The 25,477-nt window shown below is 34.3% G+C and overlaps 1 protein-coding gene across 1 annotated transcript; it reads right to left on the bottom strand.

Annotated features, from left to right (window-relative positions):
• Positions 1-11,039: 11,039 nt before the first annotated feature.
• LOC140890725 (spermidine hydroxycinnamoyl transferase-like) lies at positions 11,040-12,713 on the bottom strand. Its single transcript, XM_073298738.1, has one exon. The coding sequence runs from the start codon at positions 12,445-12,447 to the stop codon at positions 11,098-11,100; it is 1,350 nt and encodes a 449-aa protein (XP_073154839.1). The 5' UTR covers positions 12,448-12,713; the 3' UTR covers positions 11,040-11,097.
• Positions 12,714-25,477: the final 12,764 nt, after the last annotated feature.

Below are 25,477 nucleotides of genomic sequence, written 5' to 3'. Positions count from 1 at the left end.
TTGTTATCGGTTTATCAACATAATTTATTGGAACGTCTTTTAATTTTAAGTTATATAGATCGTTTTCAAGTTGTCCATTTCCAATCAAACATTCATTCTTGTAAATATTGCAAATCCCATTCACAAAATTGCAAGAAAAACCATCTCTATCAAGCATAGAAACAGAAATAATGTTTTTAATCAAATCTGGAACAAATAAAACATCTCTCAAAAGTAACTTAAAATCGTTCTGTAAAATTAAATAAACGTCTCCCACAGCTTTGGCTTCAACTCTAGAACCATTTCCGAGCCTCAGCTGGGTCTCACCCATTCTAAGCTTGAGACTTCTTGTCATCATTTGTAACTCATTGCAAATGTGAGATCTACATCTGGTATCCAATACCCAAAAAGTAGTATTAAGAAAAACATTTATTTCAATGTAAAACATACCCTTTGCAGTTCGCAACTGCTCGAGGTATTTCTTGCAGTTACGTTTTCAATGACCGGGTTTCTTGCAGTGATGGAAAACTTGTTTAGACTTGTCCAATTTTGCATGTAACATTTGGCCTTGAGATCATGGTCCAACCATTTCTCTAGTTCGGCCAACCTTTTGGCAGTAACATCAGCCGGGGCTGTTTTCGGATAAGCCTTTTCTAACACTTAGAAAATCTTTTCCGAACTTAGGACAATCTTAACTTATGGAATCTTTCTGTATTGTTTGCGCCAGTAAGTTTGTTTTGTTCGAGAATTGAAACATGTGGATTACGAAGATTCATCATAATGATATACTGAGATGAAACAGACAATTATCGATGATTGTTTAATTAATTTACTAAGACATAAAATAGGCGAAATTTATTTTATGAATCTCACTCCCACTATTTTAACGATTTCACTACCCTCTAGTGAAAACGGGAAACTGTTTTCCTTAGTGGGAACATGGAGTCCAATTGACAAACTATGGTCCCGAATAATATCAGCCAACCATAATTTTCAAAAAGTAGAGCCCAATTGCTTCCAAAGCAATCTCTACGTTTTTACCTCATGTCCAATAAGGGCCCAATAATATGACGCCGTTTATTGTGACACGTCAAGATGACCCATCAATATTAAGTTGTGATGGACGGTCGCCATGTGGATCCCCAATAATATGAGCAAATCCCATGGGAGTTCCACCCAACTTACAACATGTGTCGATCCAATGTACAGCTTTCCGACGAATGGGCCCCCCCAATAATATGAGCCGGACCGTATTCGCGGGTAGCATCTCATACATTGATTGTTGATGGAAGGTAGGAATATTTAAATAATATTTAAATTTCCTTTATTTATCTTGATATCAATTTTAAATCATATTTAAAATGAGGGATTTTAATTTTGAAAATTTGTCTCATCATTTAAAATTTGTATGCTTGCGGGATTCATACAATTTAGTCTAAACATGCATACAACGATAATATCATATATTATATTTTAGGATGATCGATTCCATTACTAATCGACCCGTGGTTGCCAATCACGAGTCTAAGTCCAATCCTAGGTAATATGCAAGTATGCAATGCAATCCTATTACATTGTGCTTCCAATTTACATTTTTCAGTCTTCATTGTCTGCTGGGCCCACCATTTCTTCAAATCTTTGTCTCCCACTAAGTCTAATGTATTTACAATAAATAACTATGACAAGTAGGGGATACATTTTAAGAGGTGGGAACGGGCCATAAACCAGACCCACTTTTATTACATATGACAATTCATATTGGGCCATAAACCAGACCCATTAATAAATCCAACAACAATAAAAACAAATGTAAATTCCCTAACATACACCTACAAAATTGGTCATGGCAATCGATCATCCTTATCCAATAATATTTAATTCAAAATTAATTTATTGGATAACATGCAATGGCAATTAAATTAAAAAGGATAAAATCATATTCCATATATAAAATCTTATTTTACATACAAAATCATATTTTATCTTTTTATCAAATAAAATCATATTTTACATATAAAATCCAATTTTATACATAAAATCATATTTTACTCAATATTTCCATAAGATCATATCTTATCATCAATTGTACCAAAAATAATTAATTTCATAAAATATGATTTAACGGATAAAATCTATAAATTTTCCAAAAATTCAAATTTATCCAAAAATCAATTTTAAAATTTTCGGACTCGAACAATTCGATCCGACGCCTCGTGGACCAATCAAAAACAATTTTCGATCGGACCAAAAATAAAATTTTAACACATTAAAATTTTAATTAAAAATTAAAAATTAATTTTCCCGGGCCGCCCGGGACGATCCCGGGCAGCCCGCGCCCCAAAAGGGGCTCGGGCCGGGCAGCGACAATCGCTACCCGTGTTTTTCCCGTCAAAAATTTTAATTTTAAATTTTTAAAATTCTTTTGTTTCAAAAACCGAGGCTTAAAATTTTTTTTATACAATTGATTAATTTAATCGCTTGATCTGAGCAACCTGGCTCTGATACCACTGTTGGAGAACGGTGATCAGATCAATCAGAATTGATACCCGGTGCAGCGGAAGTTTTAAAATTTTATATGGAACGATTCCATATCATGGGTATCAAAACTTTACGATTAAATTGTGCGTGTAAAAATTAAATAACAATTAAATTTTTACCTTGAAATCTCGAAACGAGATTATGGACACCAACAGATAACTCTGCTCTTGTTGTATATCCCAGGAACTGATGAACGTACAATTCTTCAATCAGGTCCACGAACAGAAGTTTAATCCCTCTGATAGATTGCACTAGAAAATCTATCAGAAGTTTCTACGAAGAGAATTAACGAATTTGATCCGTTAAACCAGACTGCAAATTCAAAATTCACAGGCTGGATTTTCTGACAGAGAGAGGAGAGGGGCGGCGGCCACTAGAGAGAAAAGCTAGGGTTTTCGAAAATTTTGTGACCTCTGTTGTGTAATTTATGTACTGCAATAACTTATTTATAATGTGGGCTGCTAACAGCTTAGGGCTCATTAGTCATAAGTTCAAGCCTGCCAAGCAAAGCCCGCATGTTCAGAAATTAATATAAAATTCATCGTGACTCAGATTGATAAACCAATTTCACCAATGTGCACAGAAACCATTTCTGCATCTTTTAAAGTCAAGATAAATTTTCTGAATCCGAATTCAGTGGTTTCCAAAAAATGTCCATCACTATGTCATTTTAGGAAATCTTACTCCCTCTACTCTTAAATAAGAAGTCCCACTTCTTTATTCACTAAATTTAACTCTTTAAATTTAATTATCTCAACGGGGATTAAAAATCCATTACTTGTGTGACCCTCAATGGTTCAGGGATACAGCTAGCCGTGGGCTCACAACTCCTTGTGACTCGGAACAACAATTTCCGACTTGCCCATCGAATCATGGTAAGAGCGTCTAGCAACATCGCCCCATGATTCCCTAGGTATCACTGATAGTGCCTGCAAGAACCAATAGATTTTGGTTAGCGTACAGTACGGTCCCTTCATCCATATATCCCGATCGAATCAACAACCATTGGTAAATCGAGAGTCGTTCGAGATTCGATAACTATGCAATGCATCTTGAAGATCAAATAGTGACATCGCATGTGCTACTAAGAAACCATTTCTTAAAACACATCATGTACTCTGGCCAGAGATTCGTCACACTAATATCTCCTCAGATTGCATAGGATATCCACACTAGCAAGTATGTGGTGAATCCTTGACAACAAAGCATCAACTCCTATATGTGTCGTAACTGTACCCAATCCCGACACCTGATGACCCCAATAGAGTCGGTAAACGAGTCAAAGTACAGTACTAGCATATAGAGTCTCAATGATGTTTCAAGTAGTAAGGACTAATGGTGTACAACCAAAATCGCGGACTTTATCCACTCGATAAGTGATAACCACTTGGAAAGTCCGGATAGGGTAGTTCGATCATTCATCGTATGAATATCCATTTGCATGCTTTGAACATCTCTATGTTCCATACCAATGAAACGTGGTACTCGGCATCGCAAATGCTAGTCTCAATCTCGAGCGATCCTTATCCTTATTAACGGACGGCTCAATCGACTAGGAACTGTTTAGAATATACAGTGACTATAAGATGTGTTTCATGATAGCCATCCCCATGTGCCACCACATCTTACATACACTATAGTATATTCAAGGTCTTCATCTAAACATCTTATAGTATGTCACAACATAATAATATGATAAAAGATAAAGTAAACGCCATTATAAAAGTGTAAATTATATTAAACAAAAGATTGTTTATACATAGAGTCATAAAAACCCTTAGCCACAAGTTGGCTCACCGGGCACCCACTCTTTCACTATTTATAGTGACTTTTTCATGAGACAAGCCAACGTTCATCTGTAGGCTCATTAATGCAAAAACATTGTTGTTGTCGTTCTTTCTTGATATAGAGTACACTTCAATAAATGGAAAGATTGGATTTTTCCAAATGTATGAGGCAACGGTCACGGACATCTCCTGTGTGTAAAATTTGGCAGTAGACATTTCGGAAAAACATTCTGATCATCTGATACTTTGTTAGTTGTGCATGTTTTGACAACTATTTTTTTTCTGATAGAGTGTCTTAAACACCTTGAAATTTGTGAAGCTTGAATCAGAAGACATCTTATGACTATTACATATGATCTTCAAAAGTATAAATGGTCGAGTGAGCTATCTGTCAAAGGGCCGGACGAGTAGATCATTCGATAGGTACCTAACAAGTGCTATGCTTCTTGGGACCGGGTGAGTACTTCTCATTGCATGAGATCGAGCGAGTGCTTGAAAGTCTTCCTAAAGAGCGGTCGAGTACCTTTAATACTAAGAATGACAACTTGATCTACTATAATAAATTATTGTTTGTTATAATCAAAACTAAGAAATCTAACAATTAGTGATAACATCCAATTAAATATCAAATTTTGAATCGAAAATCATTATATTATCATATATATCATTTATGAAAATTTTCACATATATATGAACACAAAAAATTAATGAAAATTAAAGTAGCGATAACATTTTATCAAATTTCAAATTTTGAATCAAAAATTTGTACATTATCGTACATAGCATAAGGAAATGTTCACACATATATGAACACAAAAATATATTAACTAAAATTAAAAATTAGTGATAAAATCCAATCAAATTTTAAAATTTGAACCTAAAATTAGTATATTATCATATACATCATTTATAAAATTTTCACATGTACGTGACTATCTAAATTTTAAAAATTGTGATAACTTTCTATCAAATTTCCAGTTTAAACGAAAATGAGTACATAATCATACATGGCTTTTATGAAAATTTTCAAATAGATATATGGGCATAAAAAATTAACGGGAATGAAAAGGTTGTGAAATGATAAATAGTGTTAATATTTAATACTAATGTTAATATTAATCTTAAAGTAATTTTATGTTTTTTAATTATTTTTAACATAATGTTTTTAAATATGCTTAGATTATAATCATATTTGTTGTATTTGTTTCTAATTTTATTTGAGTGATTTTTTATAAGGTAAATATATGTTTAATTAATTATTTTACTAATTTTATATTTCTTGATAATAATTAATTAAACATGTTACTTTTTAAAAAATCATTCGAATAAAATCATAAACAAATTCAACAAAGATTATAATCTAAACATATTTAAAAAGTATTATGATAAAAAACAATTTTTAAAAAATGAAATTACTTTAAGATTAATATTAACATTAGTATTAAATATTAACTGTATTTATCATTTAAAAAATTACATTTAAAAATAATAAAATCTTATGATATATTAATAAAATAACTTTAATATTAATACTAACATTTAAATATTATTTTTATTACATTCACACGTATTTTTTTAATTATAATACCATTTAATTAAATATTAATTTATATTTTTTTGTTTTCTTATTCTATCCAAAACCATTTATGGGTAAAAAAATATATAATGAAACTTTTTGAATCTCGGAAACTCTATCCTGAATTCAGTAAGTGTTGTGCAACTATTATAGAACTCACGAGAAAACACATGTTGAATTTGGGACAAATTATCCCGAATTGTACTAATTTAATGAAGATTTTAAAATTAATCTATTTTATTTAAAAAAAAAATTTTATTTTATTTTTTTAAAAAAAGCCGTAAAGTTGTGCTGGCGTGGCACAAGGAATTTTTTCTAACTTAAGTACTTAATATTTATCTTAATACTATAATTAATAAAACTAATTATAATTTAAAATTTTAGTCAATTAGTTAATTTATGCACGAGTAATTAGTTAAATGGAATGAATTTCATTTTATAGTAATTATTTTACTATAAAAATCTTTGAAAATTTTGATTTATTAATTAAATATTTTTAACTAGATTTTATTTATTATTTCTACTAATTTCAAATTAAAAAAAAAAAAGAAAAGGAAAGGAATCCGGGACACTAAGTCTCTGATTTGGCGGGGCTTTTGCCATATTGACAGAACCATGGCAGAAGGCCTGCCAAATCCGGGACATAGAGTCCCAGATTATAATACTTTTACAAAGTTATTTAAATGGAATATTTTTATAATATTTTTTTAATTTCATATTAATTTTATAAAAATGCCGAATTCTATATCCATGAATTCCAATTCCGATTTCCTAACCCAATTCCAGGTCCATTTTTAGTTCCTCCAAAGATACCATATACAAGATTTGAGGGTAAATGAATCCACAATATCAATTTAATTAAAACTCAAATGGTATATATTTGAACTCAAGTTCAATTCAAAGCAAGAAGAGTTTTAACTTTTTTGACCCGGATTTGGTTTGAGTATGTGTTTGGCTCGAAATATTCAAATATGTTCACGATATATTTAAACAATTGGTCGAAAATAAATACTCGAAAAGTTCAAAAATGTATTTATTTAATATATAATTATAATATATTAATAAAATAAATAAAATATATTTTTAGGCTCCTATGTGAACTATCAAACATAATAGATTTGGCTTGAGTTTTGCTCAAATCCTACAATTTCGATTTTCGAATATAATACTCCCTCAGTCCCAATTATATTGTCCATGTTTTTTTTTTGGTCCCAAATATATAGTCATACATCATATTTAGTAATATTTTTTTACACTTCTTTACTAATATACCCCTATTAACTACACCTTAAAAATTGTGCAATCATTTTTTAATACATTAAATAGGGATAAAATAAGAAGTTTATAAAAAATTTATTTTTTCAATAAATTTTTCTTAATTCGTGTGAAAACTAAAACAAGACAACATATATGAGACGAAGAGAGTATCATATTTTATATCGGACAGTGCTAAATGGCCCTGGCCAGCTAGAATGGAGTTTTTGGTAATTTTGAGGCTCATTATTAAGAATATCCATGTAATATCATATTTTATGAGACAATTATAACCTTCTCACCTATTATTATATTTAAATTTAAAATTTATCTCTCACCACATTAATTGATTGCATTTCCAAGAAAGTAGTTGAAAAGACATCCAATCATCTCCTACACTTTGTCCTATAAATTTAAATTTAATAAATTAATATTTATATTAACTATTACTCAAAATAACCACCAATATTTTTTTCACTTGTTTTTATTATAATCCAAAAATATCTAGTATTTATGAAATATTGATATATAATAAAAATCGTTGATTTAAAGAAATTTATTTTATTTAAAAAATATAACACTATAAACATATATGTTTTTTAAAATATAATTGTACGTGCACATATTCATAATTTTCATTAAAAAAAGATAAATGCATATTGATTAAAATTTAATGTAGTAAATTTTTTTAGCTAAATTTGTTCGAGTTCAGTTTGAGAAAATATTATAAAAAAATAAATTATTATAAGAAATATTTAATTATGGATATCAATATTTCTATTTTTAAATATAAAATTTTTTTTTAAAAAAAACCCTTTTTCATCAAATCTCAGCATTTTTGCAAGTATTAAAATATCATATTAAATTATAACAAAAAAACAAAACACTATATGTATTTTATTTTCTTCGATTTAGAAAAAAAAACAATAAAATATTTCTATCTGAAACAAAAAAAAAAAAAAAAAAAATCAAGTGCATTGTTATTACCATTTGTGATTTGTTGTTATTAAAGCATGTAATTTTATCCATTCATTTTGCTCTTACATGTAACTCGATTAACCATGTTTTATCAATTTATTTTTGAAATAATTCACACGTATATAATGTTAGGTGATATTAAATAGATCACTAATATCAATTATTCAATTAATCACGAGGTAGACATTAATTCGAGATAATTTATACAACTTGTATACTTATAATATTACTAGTACAGATAACTTGTGGTGTACGTTGACATCAGTTACTAATGCATATTAACACAAATCAATATTTAATATAATGTTATTTTATTTTATTTTTTTCTTTTCAAAATGTCAAATATAATTTACTTGCATCAATTGCTGGTATACATTGAAGAATCAATTTATTGAGATTATTGTTTATAAGTTAATTAAATGAGTTAGAAAGAAATTGTATTACTTGTTGGTTGAGAAAAATTGGATTAGATTGATCAAACAAACGGGCGAAAATGTGCTTATTAAACTATTTAAGATGTATATGGAATAATAATTGATAAATAATATCATGTTTATTAATTTTGATTAATCAAATTAGAGCTAAAGTTATAAACACTGTTTTCAAAACCGGACCAGACCAATCGGTTTGACTGGGAACCGTTCGCCTGACCGGTCCGGAACTTCACCAAAAATTGGAAAACCGGTACAACCGATCAGAACCGATCAAAACTGGTCAAGAACCGATTGGACCGGTCAATAACCGGAAAATCGGTTCAACCTGACAGTTTAATCGATTTTTCAAAATTTTTTTAAATTAAATTTTTTTATTTTTAAAAACTTAAATTTAATATTTTTTATATATATACATGATTTTTTGGAATTTATACTTCATAAAAAAATTATTTTAATAATTATTTGTTTTTTTAAAAATAAATAATTTTTTATTTAAATAATTTAGTACTATAATTGATATTTTGAATATATTTACATATTTATTTAGCTTTCAAACTATAACAAATATATATTTTTGTCTACTTATATATATTTTGTAGTTTGTAAAACTCAAAATATATTATTTATTATATTATATTGTATAAACGATTTTTCAGTTCGATCTTCTGGTTAAAATGGTCCGACTGGTTGAACCGTTTTTTTAGGTATACCGGTTTGATTATCGGTCCGATTATTAAAACACTGGTTATAAATATCGATTTTATTTTTTTATTAATTATAATTAATAAATATTAATAAAGAAACTATAGTATTTTAATAAAGTTATTCTATGGATAAATAATAGTAAGTAAATATTTGATTGAATTTGATTAATGTTGGATTATTAAACCAGTATGACTCAATATTGTCTAGTAAACAAGGTTTAAAAAAGTATTTAAGTTGTTCAGAGTTTACTAGCTATAATATTTAAATTGTTCAGAGTTTGTTAGCTATAATAATTTTATTAAAAAATATTTAAGTTGTTCAGAGTTTACTAGCTATAATACTTTTATCGTTGTTATATTTGATATTTTTTGAGATCTCTAAACTATTAAATTATGAAACCAAAGTTAAAAATGAAATTGTTAGTTGAATTTATTGATTTATTAACAATAGTATTATTCTTACAATAACATATTATTAATCTCAATAATTTTGTTATATGATTAAATAACAAAATCATAATTGAAATACATTATTCAGTTTATTCGTTTTATCAGAATTATAAAATTAAATAAGAAATTATCTTTGAATGACTAAATAATATGCAATATGACCGTCGTCAAAATTAAAGTTGCAGTTAATAACACGTGGCAGTACTTATAATTTCTTATAACAGTACATTCGGTAAGTGCTAGGGGATTCTGACAAGTAACATGTAACATTACTTATCCATTTGTCTTAATATTAAAATATTATCTGATTTTTTAAGTCGTCGAATGTAAATATGTTATAGTTAAGAATACATATCAGCTTTAACTTTGAGTTTTATTAACTTATGAATTTAATTTGATATTTTTTTAATTTATCATAACATTCCTTAGTCATTAATATATTATAATGATTTTTAATATATGAAATTGAAAATTTGTTATAAAATTTTTAATATATAATTTATAATTGTAAGTTACCAAAAATTATGTTTTTTTACTATATAATTAATGTTTTCATTATTTATAATAAATTAATAAATAATATATTTGCTAGTTCTATAATTTGTGGGAATAAGTATGTATAAAAAAGTAAATAATAATATATAAAAAAACCAAATAAAGAAGAGAAAAAAAAACAAAATGTATTACAAGAACTTTTTTCTTTAAAAACCGAAAATGATGAGTAAATAAAGGAAAAAAATTTAAAAGTCCCTTAAAAAAAACAAGAACAATAAATAATAAAACACGACACATGTCATTTGATGAGAGATGATTAATCTCTCAATAATTAGGATTAAATTAGTCACTTTCTATAAATAAATAGCATTAATTATCCAGGCTATTCATATTTATCCTTTTATATCTTGTTGGAGAAGTTCTCGAGCTAACTCAGTTCATTTATATTCTTGAATAAGACGAGATTGTGACATTTAGGTCAAACATTAATTATCTGCTACATGAAGAAAGAAACAAAAACCAAACCAATCGAAAATCAAAAGTATCGCTTGATTGACCAAATTAAGCACAAAGTATGTCTATGAAAACATTAGAACCTTAAAGAACATGTTATTGAATACCATAAATAATTGTAAATGAATAAGTAATTAAATCATTTTGACATTTATTTATGAAAAAAATGTATTGATGACGGAATATTTTGAAACATATTAATTAAATACTTCCATTAGAAAGAAAAAAAAAACACAAATATCAAGCATGTATATAATTCATCCATCGAATTAATATAGCACCAAATAATCAACAAATAATTGAAGAAAAAGACAGGTAAAGGAGACATTCATAACACAAAATCCATCCATTGATCATATCAAATTATGTAAAATAATCATAATAATAAATCATATTTGATCATAGAAGCATTTCTTGAATTCTGGCATGTGTTCTTCTTGCAGCCATATGGCAATATTAAACGATCCATCTCCATTATGACTGGGAATTATGAAGGTTTTCCCATCGAAACCCATCGGTCCAGGGCCCATATGGATCTCCTTCCCCCACCCGAAATCGGCGCCGTAGAGCGGCAGCGCCGTCCAGCTGATGATCGCCAGATTCGGGTTTCCGTAGAAATCTCCCTTCGGCCGCCCGTTGTTATCCAGTGATCTGAATCGACCCACGTCTGGTAGATTCTTCAAGAAATCCAAGTACGATCTGACTGTGTTTTCAGTCACCTTTTCGACTGCTTCGCGTATTTTCTTGGCGGCTGTGCCGAGGGTGTTCGATAAAAGGTTTCCTGAAGTATCGGTGGCTTCGACCCGAATCAGGGCGTTTCCGAAGTAGTTTCTTGGGATGGGTGGGTTCATTTTGTTGCGGAAATCTGCGGGGAAGTGTAGGCTGGTTTGCTGGTCGGAGACGTGGCCGCGTGCTCTGCTCGTGCAGCGCCAGATGTGAGCTGCGACGGCCTCGAATCGGCTGTATCCGCGGCTGGTTGTGCCGTTTTCTTGCCGGAGTTCCAGGTTGGCTTTGTTGCGGAGCTTCTCGATTTGTAGCTTGGTGAGATTCAGAAAAGCAACGGTGATGGGCTTCTTTCTCTGTTCCATGTTGTCCTCTTGGCCGATCAGAGTCGGAGGTGGCCGGAGAACCGATGGGTCGAAGGTGGAATCAAGCCGCTTCTCCGTTTCCAGCACTTTCCGATCGAGGTACGGCGCAGAAATGAGTTCACCGCCGCGAGCGATCTTCGCCCACTGGTCGACGAAGTGGAGAGCACTCGGCCCATCCGCCATGACATGCGACACCCCGAGGCCGATGCTAACTCCGCCGCAACGGAAACGCGTCAGCTGCACTATGACCATCGGGACCTCGTCGATCGGGGTGGTGTAATCTACAGACGGAATCAAAGCTTGTATAGAAGATGTGGGAGTGAAATCTCCGAAGTCCTCCACCGCCGCCTCCGACTCCGCCTCGAAAATCGGGACACCTTTTCCATTACACTGAAGCTCCACCCTGCTGCCACCTTCCGCCGACCAACTCAGCCGCCCCGCCAACGGGTAAAACAGCACCAGAACTTTACTCAGAGAATCCTTGAGAATCGAAATAGCATCCCCTTCATCCAACGCAGCCGAGTGTTTGTAGAAGTAAATAGTGGGAGTGTGCGATATATCTTTGATCTGATCAGAAGCGTTGAAGAACATGGTTCCATCTGGGGTTGGCTCCGCCGGCCGGACGATATGTGTAGCTCTGAGAGTGACCATTTTTTTGTTGATTGGCTCTGTTGTGTTGAAGAAAAAGAGTGGATGTTGTATATATGGCGCGAGCGATCTAAGTTGCAGATGGCTGGATGGGTGGTAGGTGGCAACTACTCATTTGTAGCTGAATAGTGAATTTTCCATATTTTCTTTTATTTAATTTATTTATAAAGATGTCGAATTTGGGTAATTTTCAAATCATTTTTTTCTAAAAAAAAAAAAAAAAACACATTTACCCCACAGCCGCCTTGGCCGTTGGACGCCTCTCATCTTGAAGACGAGGTTGTTATCAAAATTAATTGTATAATGGTTTTGTGTTTTCACATCAATCACTTTTTTCCCGAGAATTGCTATGTTTCGTATGGTAAAATTCATTCCACCTCGAACATGAGGTCATTGCTATGTTTCATATTGTAAAATTCATTGAATGAGATCTTGTGTATTACGTGGAACTCATGTTTAACACAAAAAAAAACAAAAAAAATTCAAGTGAAACAGTTTTACGAATCATTTTGAGAAATGAATTTTGTATTTATGTTACCATGAAAAGATATTATTTTTTATGTTAAAAATATTACTTTTATTATAAATATAAGTAAAATTAATTCGTATCACAAATAAAAATTCTTGAGAACAGCGTACGAAAAACATGTTGCAAAAGACATGTTACGTTACATGCACCACTTATCTCATGGCATCGATTCGAAAGCCTCAATTCATTTGAGGTTGTGAGAATCTATTCGTTTTATTAATTTTTGGACCTCGTATCAATTGTAATGTACTCATGCTAAGATGGAAGCTACCATTATTATGGTTCAAACCAGCCGTCACGCACACATTTGATCCAGATGACAAAATAAATGTACTGTAATTATGTCACATCACATTAAATTAGAGAATAAAACATAATTAAAAAAGGATTTTAAGAGGGGGTTCCAAAATATGCTATATATTGATCAAAAACATGTCTCGTTTACACAAATTTTTTAAAATTAAATGCATTAAACATAATACAAGCAATCACTAATAAAACATTCGGATTCATATATTTTTTTAAAAAATCATAAATAAATTGTATCACAAGTACGATAAATGATTAAACAATATATTGATATTTTATAATTAAAAAATATATTAATTGAAATTTTGCATGTGATTTATAGTATTTTCTTCATGCATGATGTTTAATACATTTAATTTTTAATATTTTATGTAAACAAAACCAGTATGCAAAATGTAGAACTTAAACAAAAAAAATTTGTTGAACTTAAATCATTAATTCAAATTTCGCTTTCCTTTTTTATTTTTCTTTTATTTTTTACAAGAACTTGTAACTTTATTTCAAAGAGATAAAGTCACTAGTTACAAGACTAATCAGCCAAGACAAAAGATTCCCAGGTACCCAATAAAATGGAACAGGAAAAGAAACAACAAATCTCGCTAGAGAATCAGCTACAACATTAGTCGTTCTCCTAACATGAAAAAAATAACTATTGCTAAATCAGATAGCAAAGATTTAATCTCTGAAGCACACAATACAATGTAACTCAAATCACTCGAAGGCTCAGCGACTGCTTGTACTGCCAAGAGTGAATCTGAAGTAATTATAACATTGTGAAACTCTTTGTCTTTAATAATATTAAGTCCTTACCAGATAGCAAACAATTTCCCAAGTACCACAGATCCCGTATTCACCTTTTGCCTACAAAACGCTGCTATCACACGTCCCTCGTGAGTGCGAATCACACCTCCAACACCACAAATATTATCAGTGCCATTAAAACTAGCGTCGACATCCATTCGCAAATGATCGCAAGGCGACGCTTGCCAAGAATCTAGAGAATTGGTATTGATGAAGGCTGAGATAAAGAACATGTTCTAGCCGCCTGTTTATAACCTTCCAAAAAACTTAAGGCATCCACCGATTTGCTGCTCAATTCACCCCCCTCGCTAGCATGCTTCAATCTGCATTTTTCTTTCCAAACCAATCATGCAGTACACACAAACACTTTCATTTCAGAGTGGTTTAGGTTCTGCATCAAATACTCACATGCCGTCCTCGTATCATTATGCATATGCTCCTTTATCCGTCTCTAGGCATCTTTATTTATCAATAATTTCTTCACTTCGGGGTACAGAAAAAAGACGCAAGTGGAGTCATTAAAATTTTGACAGAACGAACACCAAGCTGGTATTGGGACGTGATTGAGTCTTAAGTTTAGATTTGTGGGGATAATATCATGACACAAGTGCCACCAAAACACACCCACCTTTGGCGAAATGGAAAGCGACAACAAAACCGCAACCATTTTTCTGAGATACTGGTATCTGATTGATTTTCACGAGGGTTTAAAACTCCCATCCCAACTTTATACCCACTCCGCACTATGTATTGTCCCTTTGAATCAAACTTCCAAAATATAGAATCTCTCACAAAGTTGTTGGGTAAAGGTATAAAAGATATTTCCCGACTGATGAACTAGAGGCATGAATCATTAAGCTTGTCGACATCCCAGGGATCATAATCTATTATGAGAGAATAAACACATGACTCTTCCGGTAAGTTCACCCCTGGGTAACTGACCTTGGATTGAAATGTCGGTATCCATTTATCCTTGAATATATTCACTGAGGAAACATCGCCAATCATCCAATAAAGACCTTTCTCCAATAGTTCACAGCTCCACAATAATGACTTCCAGATAAACGAGGGTTTGCTTCCAAGAGAAGCATCCATGATGTCCAAGTGCCTAAAGTATCAGCCCCTGAGGATTCTCCCAAGAAGCGATGTCTGGTTCTGAATGATTCTCCACAGATGTTTGGCTAGCAGCGCTTTATTAAATACCTAAAGCCTCCGAAACCCCATTCCCCCAGTCTATTTGGGCTTGCAATGAAATTCCCAACTCTTCCAGTGCATCTTTTTCCGATAATTATCTAGGCTCCACCAAAAATCAGCACACTCCCGTTCAATAGAATCACAAGTTGTCTTTGGTATACGGAAGCAAGACATGACATAATTGGAAATAGATTGTAGGATAGCTTTGATCATAACCTCTTTCCCACCTGCAGAAAAAAGTTTACTCTTCAAACCTTTTATTCTGCTTGATACTCGTTCCACTAAGTTGCCAAACTGAATTTTCTTATTACGAAGTGAGAACGTCGGCAAACCAAGATACATATCATGACCCTGAACAACTGGGATTGAAAGAAAAAACTTTATCCTGTCAACTACCTCCACCTCTATATTTGGCGTGAAAGATAATGCTAATATCTCAAAATTCACCATTTTGCCCGATGCATTTTCATAAGCATTTAGACATTCTTTCACCCTAATACACTCATTCTCTGTAGCTCTGAAAAAATGAGGTTGTCGTCAACATAAAAAGAGATGAGTAATTGATGGGCATGATGATTCTATTTTGACTCCCTTAATGAGCTCTCTAGCGGAATACACAGATATCAAGGGAGAGATACCCTGAGCACAAAGAAAAAAGAGATACGTCGAAAGAGGATCCCCTGGCGAATGCCTTGACTAGGTTTCAGATTCCCCACCACATCATTCTTCGGATTAAAGGAGTAAGAAACACTCGAGACACATCACATCACCTTATCAATCCAAACCTCACAGAACCCCATCTTTTGCATAATGCTCTCAAGAAACTTGCACTCAACTCTATCATACGCCTTGCTCATATCCAATTTCAATGCCACATAACCATGTTTCCCCTTCTTTCGGTTCCGCATCCAGTGAATGGTCTCAAAAACCAATATAATGTTATCAGATATAAGTTGATGAGGGACAAATGCAGACTGTCTCATCTATGAGCAACTTCATCATCGGTCTTAATTTGTTAGTCATAACACGAGATAGAATTTTGTAGCATACATTATAAAGACTAATATGGCAGAACTCCTTTACCATAATAGGATTAGATACCTTTGGGATCAAAGTAATAACAATTCTATTCCAAGCATCCAGCGGGGCACCATCTTTCAATACTTCAAGAATAGCTTCAATGACATCATCTCCTATAACATGCCAAATTTTTTGATAGAACAAAGTCGAGATCCCATCAAGTCTAGGGGCTTTATCAGGGCTCATATCAAACAGAGCCTTTTCAATTTATTGAGCCATAAAAAGAGACGTAAGTAGTAGATTCATAGCACTGGTGACTTTGGGTTCAACACAGTTAAGAACAGACAACATATTATCAGGGGAAATACTGTTTGATGTAAATAATTTATCAAAATAATCAAGAATAATATATGTCATACCGTGGGGCTCTTGAACAAAACCCCATGTTGAGAGATCTGCCCACTAATAGTGTTCTTTGCTCCCCTCATGGAAGCACCTCTATGGAAATATTTAGTATTCATGTCACCCGAAGCAATCCAATCCACCATACCACGTTGCCTTCAGTATAACTCCTCTTGAGGACTCATCTTCTTCACCTCTCCTTCCAACTCCTTTATTCGATCCATCCTACTCAACCAGTGCACATGGTTATGTAAACTCACAAGTTCTTCACATTTTAACTTAATCTGATTTGGAATAAATTGAAGGCTTGTTTTATCCTAATGCTGGAGAGCCCGAACATTTGATTTAATCTTCTCCACATGTCCATCTGCATTAACAGCATCCGAATGCCATCCCTACAACACCACTGATTCGCATTTAGGATTTCTTAACCATATTGCCTCGAATCTGTAGATATTCGAAAAATTATTAGATTGAATTTGAGTCGAAGAATAATCTGCCCCAAGTACCATACAAATTGCTTTATGATACGAGTGATAAAAATCAAGAGAAATGCATTTCACAATCGGATACAACTTCCACCATCCGAAGGAACTCACAAATCTGTCCATGTAGTAGCCCGACTCCTAATTGAGCTAATCTATTGCTTAATAATAATTAAGGGATTCTAATTTGAGCTTAAGGAATTGATAATCGGATTCACTATGATTAAAAATGGTTCTAAGGCTTTGAATATTTGGGACAGATCGGAAGTTACGAAGGATGATCACAAGTTCCGAACGTGTTTGGAAGCTAGCATTGCTCATAGAAAGCTACGAACAGTTCAGAAGTTCCGAATGTGAGATCGGGAGTTCCAATCATGTGACAGCCGAACATAGCATGGGCTTTGAATTGGTGATTGTACAAGTAAGAGTTCGGAAGCTCCGAACTAGGATCGATAGTTTTGAACTACTATCGATAACCGAGTGGTCAAATCGGAGACATGTGGTTGGAGGAGAACGATTGAAAGCACGATCGGAAGATATGATCGCGAGATCGGAAGTTCCGAACTTGTTCTATAAATAGAAGGCCGAGAGCTCAGTTCCAATTGCTCATTTCCAAACTTTCTCCTCTCGTCCTTTACAAGATTTTAGGGTCTTTAGGGAGTTCTTTCGGAGGTCGGTTGATAGCGAGGCGCTACCGGGATCGTAGCGGAGTTGTGCCCGAGTTGTTGGGCCATCGCCATCAAAAGGCTGACTACGGATGCATATATACGACTAAACTTAGATTAGTCTAAGTGAGTATCTATTAGTCTAGTTAAGGCTTTTAAATGATAAATATTGATACAATGATTGTATGCTTATAGGCTTGGACTAGAGGACTTTATCGCTAGGTTGATTACTTTGAGGTACAGAAGTACTATCCGAGATACCCTGGTTGATTATGAATTTTCTATGATTGCATGTTTTATATGACATTGATTTTATGTGCATTTATTATGTCACGAATATTATACTGCATGATTGATACGTTGAGCCTATGTTTCATTGATACTACCAGTAGAGGGGTCGCTCAGCCCCATGTTATCTTGTGGATGAATGTCATGGTTTTGGATCCGGATAGTCCACGGTTTTATGGTATGGGAGTTACCTCCTTATGCGATGGCCCAACATGCTACATATTCTACATAGGTTTCCGATTACCCTTCACTTTCATTAGCATTCATAGCACTTGTATACTCATGCTTTCGTACTGAGCTTTTTATGCTCACATCCTCGATTTTGTTCTGAACACCCCATTCCACGGGGCAGGACTCAGGTTGGATGGACTCGGTGGTAGCGGTCGTTGAGCTACAGCAGGGTGGATTTGTACTGTACCAGGTTTCCGTTGTATTTGGGATTTAGCTTTACCTTCGATGGGGTTGTATAACAGTATTGGTTGTTATAGTTTTTATTTGGACCGGTTGTATTCTGCCGGTAGATTTTAGTTGTTTAATTAAGTTTTTTTATTTCCGCTTTTAAGTTGATTTGCATGCTTTAAGCTTTGTTTAATTAGTGATTTCAGATTGGGTCACTACAGTCCAATTGCTCAAAAATAAAACCATCCTCATGTCGCCTATTAACCCATGTAAACGGATCCCCATATATCAAAAGATAAGCTATGAACATTACAATCATCAAGGAAATTCCAAAAATCCTCTAATTGCGATCCCGGTTGCCTATTACCTCCCAGCTTTTCACTATCATAATATATTTCATTGATGTTACCTCCCAAAAGCCAAGGAAAATCCCTGAATTCATGCAAGTTATCTAGTCGATACATTAGATTCCAAGTTAAGTGTCGAAGTCTAGTATCCAGATTCCCATATACTCCTGTAAACCTCCAACTCTTATCATCATGTTGAACAATGAAATCAACGTGGCCTTGAGAATATGATTTAATGCAAACATCCAGAGGTTCTTTCCAGAGAATACACAAACCTCCACTACGTCCCATAATATCTACGGAGAAGCAGCCTTTGAAACCAAGCATACTCGCCCATTTTCTATTATTAATATGTCTCTTTCGAGTTTCACATAGAAATAAGAGAGATAATTTCTTGTCGGCAATAAGTCGTTTTAGTTTCCGGAATGCTCGTTGGTTCCCAAGCCCCCAGGCATTCCATACAATGCAACTCATTGAGACCGAAGGGGTTGCAAAGCATCTACCGCCATTGAGGATAGTTCAAAAGGGTTTATGAAGTCTTCCATCTGCTGTATTTTTCCCATCTAATACTTTCCTCCCTTCAATCAAAAGAGCCTCCATCTTTTGCCCCACGTTCTGGTTTTTCTCCTGAGAAGCAGAGCTCAACTTGCTATGTTTTTCATTGGCCATGCACTTCCATTTCATTGGGCTTTTCTTACTCGTTTTTATCACGGAGGAGTCCATATTTACTATTTGCATTTTTTTTGTCATGGAGATTGGCACTTCAGGAATATGCAGCTTATGATCATGTTCATATGTTCTTCTGCTTCACTGATCAACACAGTTATTTCTTGACTCGATTTGGTGAGTTCAAACAGCTGCACTGCATCTGCTTCATCTTTGTGAGAATACTTCTCTTGACTAGACTTTTTCGGCGATGACTGTTTTGCCTTCCCTTTATAACCAGCTGGTTGTGCGCGCAACCACATACCATACTCCAATTTAGATTGATCATCCACCTCCAATGTACAATTACGAAAGGGTTCCCAATAATACTGCATCGATAACAAAAATCTGACAGTTGTTCGTAGGTTAGAGTAATTATAAAATCCTCTTTGTCATGAACTCCCGCGCGTAAAAAACTTTTAAGAGGCCTTGAGATTAGACCTGGCCATGGGCCGGGTTGGCATTTAGCCAACCCTTAACCGGCCCGCCCATGGCCGATTCGGGTCCGGGTTGGTGAATCGGCGGTTCGGGTCCGATTAACCGCCGGTTCAGGGTCCGGGCTAACCCGTGCAATTTAAAAAAAAAAAAAATTTTCAGCGCCCCAACACTGATTTTGCAGCGCTGGGGCGCTGCCCCTTCGAATTTAATTCGAAGGGGCAAGTGAACAGCTTCAATTTTTTTTTAATTTTTAAACAAATTTTTAATAAGACATATTCTTTAAATAATCTCAATCAAATATTTCATATCTCCATAATAAAAATCTATTATATTTATTAAATAAACAATATATTAGAATTTCAACATCTTATGACTTATATTACAAATCTATTACATTTTATTCTACTTCACTCGCATTTCCTCCCATCGTAGTTCCGGATGTTCCTTCGGTATCATCTTGGTCTTCTTCATTACTTTGAATATGTTGTGTTCGAGTAGCGGCTTTTGACCAATCATTGAGAAAAAATTGGGCTTCCAAATTTTTCGGCCTTAAGCTAGAACGTCTCTCGTCCAATGTATTTCCTCCAATACTAAATGCTTGCTCCACTGCAACTGTTGAAACCGGACAAGCTAGAATTTCTTTTGCCATTATAACCAAAATTGGATATATTTGTGTTTTTTGTGACCACCATCTCAAAATGTCGAAGATTTCCTCAACTTTATCACTAAAATCAAAAGTAGTGGTAAAATAATTCTCAAGTTCCTGACTGGAACTTGAGGATCCTCGTGGACGTTTCGTCCGTTCTCTTAATAAAAGTTGTGCTTTAGTAAGTTTAGAAGTAACATTACTAGTTGCAGTGGATTGTGTTTCATGTAAAACAATTTGTCCACCATATTTGATGTTATATTCATTATAAATATCAAGTAAATGAGTTTTAATATTAAACAAAATCAATGAGATAGAAGGAATCGTTTTCGCAATAGGCTCCAGAGATTCATAATATAATGTTAACATGTCGCTTAAGTCATCTAATTTAAGTCTAGGATCTAAAACAAAAGCACATAAAAAAATTTCAGGAATGAGCAAAAAATATTTTTTCCATTTTTCTTTCATGACGAGAATACATTAAGATAAAACACTATCATTAGATTTAACATGTTCATGAAAAATACAAGCAATGTTGCAACAATGTGTTAAAACTAAATGTGAAGTAGGGTAATAAATACCGGATAATTGGTCACTAGCATCATTAAAAACTTTTAAAATTTCACAAATATCAGTGCATATGTTCCATTGATTTGAAAACAAATAAATATCACGAGCTTGAACAAATTGATGAAAAAATGTACATAATAAATCTTTATATTCAAAAGAGGATAATAACAATTTATATGTTGAATTCCAACGAGTTGGAACATCTCGTGCAAACCGCTTAGGCTTCATACCATTTACTCTACAAAATTTTCCCCATTGCTTCATAACTTGAGGATGCGTTCATAAATAATGAATAGCGTTCCTAATTTGTTGAATATGTATGCCTAAATTTTTTAGCCCATCTTGAACATATAAATTTAAAATATGACATGTGCATCTAATATGAAAAAATTTTCCACCTAGTGATGGTTTACATATTTCAATAAGCTCACTAATACTAGAAGTATTTGCACTAGCATTATCAAAAGACATTGAAAAAACTTTGGTAGTTAGGCCATATTCTTCTAAAATAACAAATATAAGTTGCAAAATATTTTGTGTCGTGTGTGATTCGTTGAAACATCTATATGCAAGCAACCTTTTTTGAATGTTCCAATTATTATCAATCCAATGACATGTAATACCCATATATGAACAACTTTTCAAATGATCACTCCAAATATCGAAACACAAAGAAACTTTATTATTCAAACTATAAAATTCCTTAATTAATTCTTTCTTTTGATCAACGACTAACTTTTTCATTGTGCGTTTGAGACTATTTCTTGGAATACGTCTAATAAAAGGATTTGCACTTGTAGAAAACCAATTTTCAAAAGATAATTTATCGCTAAAACTAAAAGAAAGTTGTTCAACCGCACAAAATTTAGCCGTTTCTTTTCTAAATCTAGCTTCGTTATATTTAAATAGTTGAGATTTATTACCCGATTGAAAAGAGAATGCCGGAATTTGAGTTTGACCACGATCAATACCAATTTCCACCGGATGATTTTTCTCGATATGCTGCGTCAAAGTTCCATAACCACCTCCTTGTTTAAATTTGTAACATTTTGAACAATATTTGCATTTGGCTTGCAAATCACCGGAGGGAAGCGTCACCTTGTCTAAATATTTGGTGAAAATATCGGATGTCGAGCGAGGCACCACTCGAGTTTGTCTTTGAGAGGCCGCCGGATCGTTCATACTTTCTTGACTTGCATGATGACGTGGTGGTGGTGGTTGTTCAACTTGTTATCTTTGTTGCGCCTCTTGTCGAATTTCTTGAATTTCATCATCGAAATATTCAAGATCAAAGCCATCGACATTGAATTGAGGATACTCGACCTCGGGTGGTATGATGCTCTTTTCCTTTCCTTTTCCTTTGTCACCCCTACGACTTGATCCCGCTCCGGACATTTGTAATTGTATAAATATGAAAATAAATCAACAATTGACAATAAACCAATAATTGAAACTTGATATTTTTGATAATTCAAGAAATTAAAAGGAATTGAAAATAGAGAGAATGAAGTGAGAATTGTGTAAACAAAATGAAAGGAGGTTGGGGGTATTTATAGATAAAAAGTAGTTTTTTTTTTAAAAAAAAATCCAGTAGACCTGGCGGGTCCGGCGGGCCGACCCACCGGGTCAGCCGGGTTTCAACGGCCACGAAATCGTGGCCGTTGAGAGATCCAACGGCCACTTGATAGTGGCTATTGGATCATCTGGGCGCCCCCATGGGCGTCACGTGTCCAACCCGCCGGGTTGGACTGTTCCAACCCGACGGGTCCAACTCGCCGGGTTGACGGTTTTCCAAAGGGAAAACCGGGACCGGACCGCCTAGTGGCCGGTCCGGTTGTAGTGATCCTGCATGGAATCACCTAGTAACTGACAACTAATAGCATGCATTAAACTTAATACAGCAAAATACTTAACAGAGTAAAACGTGCGGAAACATAATCCATAAATTACATATCAGCTTAATAAAATATATCCAGGCCTAATACTGTAGTGATACAACCATATCGAAAAACTTAAAAGTAAATATTATACAGCTATATCGAATCCTGCTGTATAATTAACTCCTCAAGGCTCCTGCTCCCTAGTCCTTCCTTGAACTACCAGCTCTGTCCATCCTGCGACCTACCCCGTGGTATAGGGTGTCCAAGATAATAACTAGGACGTGAGCGCTAACGCCCAGTACATAAACATGAGTAAAAAAATGTATATAATGCATGCAACATGATGACTGGTAAAAGGTCATCTGAAAAAACATGCTCAGTACTGGTGCCACATGAGTGCTGCCACCACACGGATCAATCTCTGGGTGCAACCACACTCGTCTAGTACACCAGAGTAGTCAGACATACATGTCCCCGCCGTCGCGGTACTCTAAGTGACAGACTATCGAGTCTAGATTTGAGCGGCTCTATAATCAGGTATAATAAGGTATAGGCTCAACGTGTATATGCACATGACATATGAATATGGAAAACGGTAAATCATATATCATGCCATATAATAATTCCAAATAAATGCAACATATAAACATGTATACTCGCTGGCAATCTCAGTCAATGTGTACGTACCTCTAGGCTAGTTCAAGTATAGTAGATCCTAGGTTCTAAGCCTATATTCAAAAATTCACCGTATCACTACACAAGTTCTATAAGCCTTAACTAAGCTAATACGTACTCCCAAAACTTAAATAGATTCTCGGACCATACCTTCGTCCGTAGATAGCCATTTGGAGTCACTGGTCCCGAATGACTATAACCACACCTTGGTTATTCCAGAACCTCGATTATAACCGATAGGGCCCTCAAGATTATAACTCACACTATAAAACTGGAGAAGGAAACTCGGAAATTTGTAATTCAAATTGAAATCGAATGAGTTCTATTTATAGGAAAATTTCTGGTCGAGTTCGGGCCCTCCGAACTGGGGTTCGGATCGTCCGTTCCAGCTCAATGCATGCATGCAAGCCACGTCGGGTTTGGAGCCTCCGAACTCAGGTTCGGATCGTCCGAACTTCTCTTCGTCCGACACTTGTCAAAGTCCATGGCTGAGTAATCCTGCTTGCATGGCATGAGGGAGTTCGGGCCGTCCGATCCTTAGTTCGGTTCGTCCGAACTTGCCTTAACTTCGAAGTCAACAAGCCATCTTCGGAGCCCCCGAGTTGCTGAGTTCGGGCCGTCCGAAGTTCTCTTCGAACCATCCGAACTGGCTCAGAAAAATGAAAATCCAATTCTTGATTCTGAAGTCCGATTAAACCCCGGAATTGGTTAATCACCAACCCTTAATCATGTTTAACATATTATTATCTTAAAATGGAATCTGGGTTACTACATTCTCCCCACCATTAGATATTTCGTCCGCGAAATAAAATCTAAAGACAAATCAAGATAATAATATGAAACATCAAACCATGTTTTATTAAAACAACTATAATTACATCTTTACATGGTAATCAAAAGTACAAAGCAAACAACTCAGGATATTCAGCCCGCATATAGCTCTCGGTTTCCCAAGTTGCTTCTTCAACGCCTCGGCGCTGCCACTGTACCATCACAAGTGGTATAGTCTTGTTCCGAAGAATTTTCTCCTTTCTGTCTAGGATACGGAGTGGTCGTTCAACAAAAGACAGATTTGGTTCTAGCTAAATATCAGTATGCTGGATAATATGAGATTCATCAGCTATGTACTGTCGAAGTAACGACACATGAAAAACATTATGTATACTGGAAAGAGATGGCGGTAACGCCAAACGATATGCAACATCTCCAATTTTCTCCAGTATCTGGAAAGGCCCAATGAAACGAGGTGACAACTTGTCTTTCACACCGAACCTCATCACCTTCTTAAAAGGTGACACTCGTAGGAACACATATTCACCAGGCTCAAACTGAAGTGGCCTGCGGTGAATATTAGCGTAACTGGCTTGCCGATCTTGAGCAACTTTGATCATCCGCTTGATCAAATCTACCTTGTCTACAATCTGCTGCACCAATTCAGGACCCTCGACTTGTCGTTCCCCGACTTCATCCCAGAATAATGGAGTACGACACCGTCGACCATACAATGCCTTGAAAGGTGCCATATCAATACTACGATGATAACTGTTATTGTAGGCAAATTCGATCAAAGGTAACTGATCCTGCCAAGATAAGCTAAAATCCATGACAGAAGAACGTCTCATATCCTTCAAAAGATCCATCCAGCGTCTCTGTCGCATATTTAACTCCGCCTGAGTGAAT

Source organism: Henckelia pumila, chromosome 3 (assembly GCF_033568475.1).
Source record: "Henckelia pumila isolate YLH828 chromosome 3, ASM3356847v2, whole genome shotgun sequence".
NCBI classification, from domain to species: Eukaryota; Viridiplantae; Streptophyta; class Magnoliopsida; order Lamiales; family Gesneriaceae; genus Henckelia; species Henckelia pumila.
The sequence above is the reverse complement of the archived record's forward strand: the minus strand, read 5'-3'. Positions and strand labels throughout refer to the sequence as shown.

Coding starts and splice junctions, on each gene's coding strand:
- LOC140890725 (XM_073298738.1), bottom strand. CDS start 12,447: ATGGTCACTCTCAGAGCTACACATATCGTCCGGCCGGCGGAGCCAACC.